Source organism: Dendronephthya gigantea, unplaced genomic scaffold (genome assembly GCF_004324835.1).
Source record: "Dendronephthya gigantea isolate DGI-Jeju-01 unplaced genomic scaffold, DenGig_1.0 000034F, whole genome shotgun sequence".
NCBI classification, from domain to species: domain Eukaryota; kingdom Metazoa; phylum Cnidaria; class Anthozoa; order Malacalcyonacea; family Nephtheidae; genus Dendronephthya; species Dendronephthya gigantea.
In genome coordinates this window covers 1,453,801-1,463,873 of record NW_021163044.1, presented here as the reverse complement: position 1 = coordinate 1,463,873, position 10,073 = coordinate 1,453,801, and the positions used below count along the sequence as shown (strand labels likewise).

The window sequence follows — 10,073 nt, the reverse complement described above, 5'->3', positions numbered from 1 at the left end:
AATCATACTGAATTCTATTGGTCACCGCATAGCAACAAACAGTTCTATTTTAACGTAGCTCAAGACTTATTTGCATAAAAACATTAAATGTTAATGCTGTTATTGCTCTGGAAATGTTATAAATCATATAATATAGACAGCCAATAAATTTTAACTAATGTAATTAATATTTTTCCTTGTTTGAAAGTCACTTTTTCCTTTTCAAGTTTAATAAAATGCGGAAGTAGTGACTATTCTCCTGCACTGCAATAATGACGTAATTGCTAAGTGGAATGTTGTCACTGTACATAACCCATTGACTTCCTTATTTGTATTACAATGATCAAGTAATTCAAGTTCTCTTTTCATTTGGTCAGGTTCCCCCTTCGCGTTTTATTTCATTGAATTCCCTTAGTATTTACTTTGGCTACAACATTGTACATTTAATAGCGTCGCTTTGCGAGATTTATCGAGCGTGAACAAAGAGAATCGTCAGAAAAAGAGGCCTTAGTAATATGAGCATGTTCCTAAGGGAACTGAGAGTAGTAAACACAATAATAAAAAAATGATGTGTCATCCTACTGCATAAATCTAGTTCTTGCATCCAGCTCAATATATGCATTACAATGATTATATGCATGTACATGCATATGTCAGTATGTGCATATTAATGTATACTCATATATATACATTAAATAATATGTATTAAGTCGTATGTGAACAGCAACATTAGCTGAATCTGAACATGTTTTTAAATCAAATCGCGGTCAATACTGCATGCCTACACGGGGCGAGCTAGGTATTCCATATGACCTGACGGCACTGAATGCTGGATAGAATCGCCATGAACTGGCAGCTTCTTGTACTCGCCATGAACTGGTTGTTGGATGAATTCGCACGGAGCTGTGGCCACCATTAATATTGGGCCTCCAGGTTGGACGTTACCTGCGGTAACGACAACAGTTGCTGGTTGCTACAAAAGAAATCGAAGACGTATCAATGTCGGTATGTGCAATGTACAGCGGTACAGTCATCGTTTCACACACATTTATCGCAGTTGATTTTGTTTATGGCTTTGACTGATGAAGAGGACCTGAATAGAATTACCTCTGGTGCGCAGCAAGTTCCAAGGCAGCCGTTGATCGATCCAACCAAACTAATGATAGTAATAATAACAAAAGCAATCGTAACTCCAGCTGTTGCTTTGCGAACAACGGCGAGATCAGAGCAAGGAAGTGGATCTAAGGAGTTAACAAAACAAAACTGAAATCTTCGAGGTAGACTATAAACTTGACCAGGCCAACTTTTTAAGGCGAGAAGCTTAAAACTTACAGGTGTATGGATGGCTGTCGTAAAGACAAGTGCACTCTTCATCATCACTTGTCATAACGATATCGATAAAGTTGGAACCGTGCAGACTAGACTGACTAGTATCCTGGTAACAATCTGATGCCAATATGGACAAGAATACGCCGGTAATAGTCATTCCAACCAGCGCAATGATGATACCCAAGAGATGTGTTCCAAGAGCCACAACCAACTATATATCATCATTTTATATGTGATATATGTGAATAGATTTTGATAAGTAATTCTATCGTTCTATTGATTACCCTAGCTTACGTATACGACGTTTATCTTTCCAAAGCCTTAACTCTACACTATAAACCATACTCTCTAAGCAAAATGAGAATACGGTGATTTTATTAGTTTAGTATATAAGCTCGTGTCAAGGACAAAAGTTTTTCTTACGCCTCTCGTCGACTTTTTGTATCCAGCCCAAATACCGAGACCAGCTGGAATGATGAACTACATGTATAAAAAGACATTGACAAGATATTTGAAAATATGATTGCAAAGTGTTCTTTGTTTCATGATCCGTGAAATTATAGCTTTTATTGAATACTTGCCGTCACAACATCCGTATATATTTCGAAAATATATTAAACCGTATATTAGCTTCGTAGCTTCTAAAACATTCCCGGCCGGCATAAAGACAGAAATGTGTTTACTTTAGCAGTATATGGCTAAAGTCAAGAACGTTCTCAATGTCAACAATAAGTGTGTCGGCTGTGACAGACACGACAAGGAGTTAAGATCGATCACGTCTAGCAATGAAATATACACATTCATGCAGATACAGGAAATTCACCTGGTCGAAACCTTATATTTTAACGCAATTTCAGAGAACAGCAGATAACGTTCAGCCAAATATTTCAAAGAGCAAAGACCTAAATTTTCTAATTCTTTGCTTACAATACATTTATCTAAATGCTCTGGATTCTTGTACTGGGGCCGGTTGTATCAATCCTGTTTGGCTAAACTGTGGTTAAGTTCAAAATAGAAAGCAAGTCTATCGTTTTATTCAACAAGCAAACTGAATATTTTTAACCTTAATACAAATATACCGTTTACAACTACATATTCAGTGCATATAAATATTCAAGTTGAATCATTCAAGAGAGACGTAAAAGTGTTATTTAAATTTGACTTATCAACTGTTTAAGCTAAACGGGCTTGATACAACCGGTCCCTGGTAAAAAAAAGGAATAAAAACTAATTCATCTGTCGTTGACTTGTCCGTTTCTTAAAAGGTTTGGACTCACAGTTTTTTTGCTTATTCATTTAAACTGCCTTTGTTAAACTTATATAAAATCCCCATAGACCAATACTCGCTTCAAAACGATTCTCAAAATTGGCCATTGCAACACTACCACACATCAATAAGACCAACGTCATTAGCAATTGGCAGCAGCCAATTACAGTTGATGCTTTCGCTACGCTCATAACCATTTCTAAATCGGTTTCAAGACTTCGAACTGTGATTTTAACTTCTTCAATCCGTTTTAAATAGCATACATATACTGACAGTTCTGTAATAACATACAATACTTTTATAATATTATAAAACAATACACAATAGCGTTTATCGCGGTTCGACGTGCATGCAGCCAGATCACAATTGGTTGGGATGATAAAGTTGATTACAAAGGAATTGATTCAATTCAAATGTATCAGCCATTTGATCACAGCATGATCACGCGTTAATCACGAACTGCTTGTCCTAGAGATATGGGAATTCTTAAAGTGGAGAAATAAATTATAATCTATAAACATCGTAGTCTTTTTAACGTTGCTCTTAAGCCGTTTGAGGTCACTATGCTACAAAATTCCTAGAAAGTTCCATTACTGCTGCACATCCCATCAAAGATGTTCTGCATCATTTCCCGGCACTATATATTCAATCGAAAAAAACCCCGAACTTTAAACAACGCAGTTTTTTTCGTTTGTTTTGTTTCTATGCTTCAGAGTTTTTAGGATGCATGTACTTTGCTCTTACGATAAATATATGTTAGTATAAGATAATGTCAAAGTGACAAATTTAAAATGAAATTTATTGACTTTATTTGGTATCGACGACCACGTTACTCTGACTGGCTTGGTGATCATATGGTGGTGGTGGTTGTCCGATGTCCACCGGGACTGGTTGAGGGGTGTAACTGCTTTGGGGGGCTTGTTGGATAGCACCGGGGGGTGCTTGTTGGATAGCAACGGAGGGTGTTTGTTGGATAGTTCCGGGTGGTGCTTGTTGAAAGTAAACACCCTGGAATGGCTGTTGGATGAACCCCCCCTGGACCGGTTGCTGGATGTAAGCAACCTGGATTGGTTGTTGGATGTAACCCCCCTGTGGGTTGGTTGTGTGGTCATTAATATTGTGCCTGCAGGTTGTTGAGTCGTTGTCGTGAAAACGGTTCGCGTTTGTTGCTGTTTGAAAAGGATAAAAATGCAAGTTTAATTAACTGGTAGCAGGGAAACTTTCCTTAGGGAAACGGTTTTCGGGAGTAAACAGCCAGGCTGAAACGTCTTGTAGGGCATGACAAACTGACGAAAAACAATCATGAAAAAGACATACAATATTGAGTTGAGTAAACTAAATGTGCTCACCGTACTGACATGACTATTAATTGTAGCTTGGAATCATGTTTCCTAACCGTTTTAGCAGTATAAAGCTCTTTTCAGAATGATAAAACTGTTTACAGAATAGTAAAGCTGTTTTAAAAATGTTCAGTTCAAAATGATAAAAAGGCTCTAAAAATCAGATTAATCAAGCTTTATTTTGATATGCATACATCATTACCCGTTGTGTACAGCAAGTTCCAATGCTGCCATAGATGCATCCCACGAAACAGGTGATGGCCAAAAGAGCAAAAATTATCGTTACTGCTCCAGATGCTTCGCGTACTGTGTTGAGATCAGAGCAGGAAACAGAGTCTTATGAAGAGAATAATGACGAAAATTCATTTCCATTTAGAAATCTATATGTATAGCTATGTTTACTATATTATGGCCCAGTTTTCGTACAACCTCGCGGCCGCAAGTTGTATGGTCTTAACGATCAAAATCCAATAACTTACATGTGTGTTTTTGATGGTTCCCACACGTACATTCGTTAGCCTGCCTCTCATAGTGATACCAATGATAAAATCTAACGGTTTTAAAGCCATCGACACAATTTGATTCCAGTATCGTCCAGAATACGGCGCAAAGTGACATTCCAACAAGCGCGAAAAGAACTCCAAAGAAATTCACTCCAATCGCCGCTGACAACTATAGTTGCATGAGAATGTGCATTAATTTGATATGGCGTAAGACTGAAATAGGGCCACGAATAATATTCCATGCAGTAATGTATTTTGTCTACTGATTTTGCGAACCATGCAATGCATGCACACAAAGTTATGTATATATATTTTATATATTTCTTTTCATGTAGGGTCCGGTTGTATTAACCTCTTTACCGACATTTTGCATAGTTAAATCCTAGTTAACTATACATGACTCTGATTGGCAAATTTTAGTCTTAACTACAGTTGAAAGTTAACTATAGTCTTTTATATACAACTGATCCCAGGTTGAAATGGTTGGTGGCAACTATATTCTTATGATAACGAGTTTTCTTACCAAATTTTTCGACTTTTTATATCCACCAAAAAAAGTGAAAGCACTTGGAATGAGGAACTAAAGAAAAATTTTAGCATCCTGCTTGAGAAGGAAGTCTGCATGTCAGGAAGTCTGTCATTTATCATAATTTATGAACTATCGATTATTGATGCATGTAAGTTCCTAAAATATTTTCACTGCTGTCGGAATTTGTACGAATTGAATGAACATTTTTGTAGAACATAGAAATGCATAGTTAAACTTCTTTGCTTTTAGGTATGTCTCATTCTGCGAATATAAACATCGTCATCGCAGTTGTAAGATTTAGTTTTTTTAAAAAGGAAGCTTCGCGGCAATAATAGTAGCCAAAAAGCCTGAAATACAATGTCTTGCGAATGAAGTCGAAAAGAATGGTATTACTTAAATCTTACATCAAATAACTCGAATTTGAGTTCACAAAATGATGATCATATATAAAGATTATCGTTATGAGTGTTTTTAATTTTATGACTCAGCAATTCTATCATGCTGTGATGGGTATTATCCAATTGTGCTTTAAATAAGCTCGGGAAATGAATGCATGTATAATACCTACCTTTAAATTTTCTTTTATTTATCCAAGATATAGCTCGAATGGTTGGTTTTCAAGATGAATAATCATTGATTTATTCAAAATGTTTTTCATCTTATGGCTAGGAGTTATTTGTGAGATTGTTGACTGGGTAAAAATATCATGCCGAGTGATGAACGTTTATAAGCGAATTGTATCGCTCTTCGGTGGATGAATAAACTAAATGCCTTATGGTTGGTACATAGAATGTTTCAAAGAAGAGAAACCCAACTAAAATCGTCTAGAAATATTGTCTTATTAGAGTACTGAGGTATGTTTTATGATGCCAAATCAACCGAATCACGTTCAGACAAATATATTTAAAATCAGTATCACATATAGACGTTGAGATAATTCAGTTTGGCTCAATACGCAACTTAATATTTCGTTTTCCTCAATGAGAACTTACTACCTTTGTTATAACGTACTTACATAAAGTGCCCATATTCCAATACTAACATAAGCTGCAGGGCTGGACAGCTTGCTCATTGCGACGGAACCACAAATCACAGAGATTACCGTCAATACCAACAGGGTACAGCCGATGACCATCGCAGCGACGGCTACATCCTTCCGCATAACCATTTTTAAAACCTGTGTACAAAATACAGTCCGTCCACTTGCGAATGACCCCGGAATATTTTCACTTTCAATACAACTATATTTTTTAAATGCGTAGTTGCCAGTACCAATAATTTATGCGATGTGAAACAATCAGTTATGGGTAACTGCCGACGCGAGCAGTTACGTCACCGAATAGATTATGCGATCAGTTTTGAGCTGGACTTAATTCTGATGAAAGAGACAATTCACGCTTATAGCTTGGAAAAGATCGAGGTCACCAAACCTGTCACAAAAGAACGGTTATGCGTTTACAATTTTATCCGTGACTTTCTTTAGTAGATGTGAACGAGTGACTAGTTACGAGTGCTCTGATAAAGTATAAGAGCTCTTAGTTTAAACATTATCTATATAGTTCACTTGTTCACCACAGTCAAAAGAAGAAAATCGCCCATAAAACGCAAGTGTAAAACGTAATGCTCCATTTTTCTGAAGCCAGCTGATCTGGGTTTTAGCTGAAATACCTCTTGTTTAAGTTGTGAACATGAAGCCTACTTCACTAACAGTATTTAGAGATTTATTTAGCTACAAATAAGTATGTGCGTTAAAACACAAATATTTTGACAAATATTTCGTCCACTACTGAATGGTTACGCCATGACTATATTCCGTTGGTTTCTCTAGCTAATTAATCAACTATACTTTAAGATTAACTGAAAAACGTATAAAAGTTTAATTAAAAAAGATTGGAATATACTTCCCGGCCCATGCCAGGGCCGTTCTTAGCCTAACATGATGAGAATTTTATTCCCTTTAGTGCTGATAACCAAGTCATTATATTCAATTTAAGGTACGAGTATTACAAACTAATGCAACGTAGATAACCAAGTGTTTACTCTCACGGGTACGGTGGTGGCTTTTGTCCAGGATACGCTTGTGTGTTCATCCCGACTGCCATTGGCTGCTGTGTCGTTGTTATGACAACGCCAGCCTGCTCCTGTAAGAAAGGAGGTGTTTAGGTGCTATTGTTAAAATGTCCAGATGATCTCTCATATTTTTAGCTCACCCGGCCGGGTACTAACCATCTATTTCAGATTACCCGGTCGGGTATTAACCGACTACTTCAGATCACCCGGTCGGGTATTAACCGACTACTTCAGATTACCCGGCCGGGTATTAACTAACTATTTCAAATTACCCGGCCGGGTATTAACTAACTATTTCATTGAGCACAGACGTTGAATAAAAAGGACAGGATAATTATGCAGAGAAGAGAGTATAATTAGAAGAACCATTTGAGTCGGAGACTTTGAACGTTTGCGACCCCGTGTCATGGTTTGTTGCGTATGTTGCAATCAATGTATGATAATTACCCGTGGTGCACAGCAGGTTCCAATGCAACCATAGATAGATCCAATGAAACTGATGATGGTGAAAACAGAGAAGATGATGGTGACGGCTGCGCTGGCTTGACGTACAGTTTCAAGATCAGAACAACTTGCTGGGTCTAAAAAATATGACAGAATGGTATTACATCTGGTGCCAAAACATTTTCCAAAATGGACAGTTCTAATTGAAAATAGGTAGTTTTAAAAACAAAAGGAATATAAACTTACAGTCGATTATTTCGTTGTTGTATGAACAATAACAGTGGTCGCCATTCAATGGTGAATGTCTAAAACTAAAGTTGACGCAGGTCGAGGATAAGATTGTCCAGAAAGCGGCGCCGATTGACAAACCCACGATGCCAAGAATGATGCCCAGGATGTGAGTACCAAGTGCGGCTCCCAGCTGTTGAAATAAAGTATTTAAAAAAGGGGAAATAATTTAATTGAAGTAAAACAGTCTTTGTTCAAATCAGACAAGCGATATGATGATTTCGACGAGTTTTTATTTGATTGACCGATTTGACATGCATTGCGTTATTTCAACATACGTCGATATCAATGCAGTATCATTTATAAAACAGCATTAAAATGGCATAGTCTAGGTGAAGTAAATATCGTCTTCCTATATTGTTTTCATGTCATTTTTAGGAAATTTAAATATGTTAAATTCTATATACGTACCAGGCTTGAGATCTTCTTGTAACCTGCCATAATACTTAACACGCCAGGAATGATAAACTAAATTGAAATACGTACAGTCAAGGCGTTATTAGAGCGGATAACCCAAATGAATTGATATGCATGTTAAAATGAAATTGTCATGCCAGCCGTAAGGGTTTGAAAATGAGATTTCAACCGTAACAATTTCAACTTAATCGTAAAGAAATCTTTATACACGCTTTCTCAGTACGTGTTGTATAGGACGGGGAGGTTCTTCAACCCCAATCCTAAAATCAGGTAATTAACTTCCTTTGATTAAATGATGGAACAAGAAAATTGGCGGAACACAGTTTCAAGCTTGTTCCATGGCACAAAATTTGGTACCGAATTCGCTGGCAAAAAAGCATTGTCCGTAAATGTCTATGATTCAAATGAGGCCATAAGATAGGCAGTAAGGATTCAATCATAAAGTGTTACGTCTTGCTTACTTTAGCCCAGTTGGCGAGCGCCAAAATCATCAAATGTTATTACTTACGTAAAGTCCCCAAAACCCAATACTAACAGCTGCCGGACTGGTCATTTTGCTCACCACAACAGCCCCACAAATTAGCGAAATTAGTGACAGTACTAGCAATGATATGCCGATCACCATTGAACCCACACCAACACCTCTGGACATAGCCATTTTCAGCGATCAACGTTTTGAAAAATACTTTTATATATAAGTTCGAAATTTACAGTCTTTGCTGTCTTGAAAAGTACTGAGCAGCCACAAGCAATCAGATCTATTTTATACAGGAGTTTCTGACGTCCTTTTATTGAAAACTATGTCGTCATTCCCTTTCATTGGGAGATCGCTATTGGCTGAAAATTTAATTTAGGGGTGCAGAAGCTGACCTTGCAAATTTAAATCGTAGCAGGAACTTGAAGCAAGCGAGACGCTCATGACAGTTAGCACGGAAGTCGCGATCACCCAAACATTCAAATGATTGCCTGACGTCAATTCGAAGGTGCCACAACATTTCCAGCTCATTATATAGAGATGCTCATGATCAAAATTCCTGTGCTGGTAGTAATTCAAGTGGTAAAAATAAATGGTTAATTTTGGTAAATGAAAAGCCCTTGCCATTCAGTTTTCCGCAAGTGCTCAAGAGATTTATTTGTTTTCATGATAAACCTCTTGCTTGCCGCTTGGATCTTCCGTATAAAGAACTAGAAGTTATTGTCAATATTGATTTTATCGAGCGGCAAAGCCGTACGCCAAACTTTGTGCCGTGAAGCCCGTGATAGTTGGGCTAAACTTACCGTCAGTGGCAGACTAGACTAAAGAATGAAGTGAAAACCTACTAGTTTATTTTAGGCCATTTTTCACTTACTATGCTACTTACTACTCTATCGTAGCAAAAAGCATCATAGCTATTTCATTGCTTGAAATGCATCAGTTTTATCCGTGCACGTGGAAACAAACCTTCCCCTGGCCAGGAAAACACAATCGGGTTTCTCATGCAGTTGCAAATTGGTCCTATTTCTTGTCAAAAAATATATGTTAATGTTGAAGCGGAATTTATATAAAGCAGGGTTCCTGGAATAATCTCATAATCATTTTACAACCTACGTAGGTAGCTTGCCCGTATTTTACGTGTATTCAGTCACTTTCCTGTACGAAATTCTCTTCTGCGTAGAAGTCATGCTGTATATCTCGACTCTCGAGCGAAGTACCGAAAAAAAGCGGATATTCGTCATCGTCAGAAGGTTCAGACAGTGCAAGTTTTCCTGTTATTTGTTCCGTATTGATTTAGTTGATCAATATCTCTTTGCTGCAGGAATTTCAATAATCCGCAATGTCACGAAACTGCTATTTACCGGTAAATTATCAGTAAAGTTGAAATATTTTCTTCTAAGATTTTGAAAGCTTTATTTTCATACTGTTAAAC

The 10,073-nt window shown here is 37.2% G+C and overlaps 3 protein-coding genes across 3 annotated transcripts; all 3 read right to left on the bottom strand.

Annotated features, from left to right (window-relative positions):
* Positions 1-344: 344 nt before the first annotated feature.
* LOC114525515 lies at positions 345-2,788 on the bottom strand. The gene is made up of 5 exons (XM_028546894.1): positions 2,629-2,788; positions 1,732-1,788; positions 1,312-1,519; positions 1,087-1,220; positions 345-952 (listed from the first exon to the last, which is right to left on the bottom strand). Exons 1-5 carry the CDS (start codon positions 2,770-2,772, stop codon positions 761-763), a joined length of 735 nt encoding a protein of 244 aa, XP_028402695.1. The 5' UTR covers positions 2,773-2,788; the 3' UTR covers positions 345-760.
* Positions 2,789-2,977: 189 nt separating this feature from the next.
* On the bottom strand, positions 2,978-6,209 carry LOC114525514. The gene is made up of 5 exons (XM_028546893.1): positions 5,963-6,209; positions 4,942-4,998; positions 4,395-4,587; positions 4,118-4,251; positions 2,978-3,744 (listed from the first exon to the last, which is right to left on the bottom strand). Exons 1-5 carry the CDS (start codon positions 6,113-6,115, stop codon positions 3,316-3,318), a joined length of 966 nt encoding a protein of 321 aa, XP_028402694.1. The 5' UTR covers positions 6,116-6,209; the 3' UTR covers positions 2,978-3,315.
* A 428-nt stretch (positions 6,210-6,637) lies between these two features.
* Positions 6,638-8,900, bottom strand: LOC114525508. Its single transcript, XM_028546885.1, has 5 exons — positions 8,675-8,900; positions 8,161-8,217; positions 7,708-7,882; positions 7,465-7,598; positions 6,638-7,088 (listed from the first exon to the last, which is right to left on the bottom strand). Exons 1-5 carry the CDS (start codon positions 8,822-8,824, stop codon positions 6,990-6,992), a joined length of 615 nt encoding a protein of 204 aa, XP_028402686.1. The 5' UTR covers positions 8,825-8,900; the 3' UTR covers positions 6,638-6,989.
* Positions 8,901-10,073: the final 1,173 nt, after the last annotated feature.

What these genes read in the sequence shown, in the direction of transcription:
- LOC114525508 (XM_028546885.1), bottom strand. Translation starts at nt 8,824, where the DNA reads ATGGCTATGTCCAGAGGTGTTGGTGTGGGTTCAATGGTGATCGGCATA. An exon ending in TTGGGTTTTGGGGACTTTAC is followed by an intron (nt 8,218 to 8,674) that starts GTAAGTAATAAC and finishes ATTTCAATTTAG; the next exon opens with TTTATCATTCCTGGCGTGTT. An exon ending in GAACCTGCTGTGCACCACGG is followed by an intron (nt 7,089 to 7,464) that starts GTAATTATCATA and finishes CCTTTCTTACAG; the next exon opens with GAGCAGGCTGGCGTTGTCAT.
- LOC114525514 (XM_028546893.1), bottom strand. Translation starts at nt 6,115, where the DNA reads ATGGTTATGCGGAAGGATGTAGCCGTCGCTGCGATGGTCATCGGCTGT. An exon ending in ATAAAAAGTCGAAAAATTTG is followed by an intron (nt 4,588 to 4,941) that starts GTAAGAAAACTC and finishes ATGCAACTATAG; the next exon opens with TTGTCAGCGGCGATTGGAGT. An exon ending in GAACCATCAAAAACACACAT is followed by an intron (nt 4,252 to 4,394) that starts GTAAGTTATTGG and finishes TCTCTTCATAAG; the next exon opens with ACTCTGTTTCCTGCTCTGAT.
- LOC114525515 (XM_028546894.1), bottom strand. Translation starts at nt 2,772, where the DNA reads ATGGTTATGAGCGTAGCGAAAGCATCAACTGTAATTGGCTGCTGCCAA. An exon ending in ACAAAAAGTCGACGAGAGGC is followed by an intron (nt 1,520 to 1,731) that starts GTAAGAAAAACT and finishes GATGATATATAG; the next exon opens with TTGGTTGTGGCTCTTGGAAC. An exon ending in GAACTTGCTGCGCACCAGAG is followed by an intron (nt 953 to 1,086) that starts GTAATTCTATTC and finishes TTTCTTTTGTAG; the next exon opens with CAACCAGCAACTGTTGTCGT.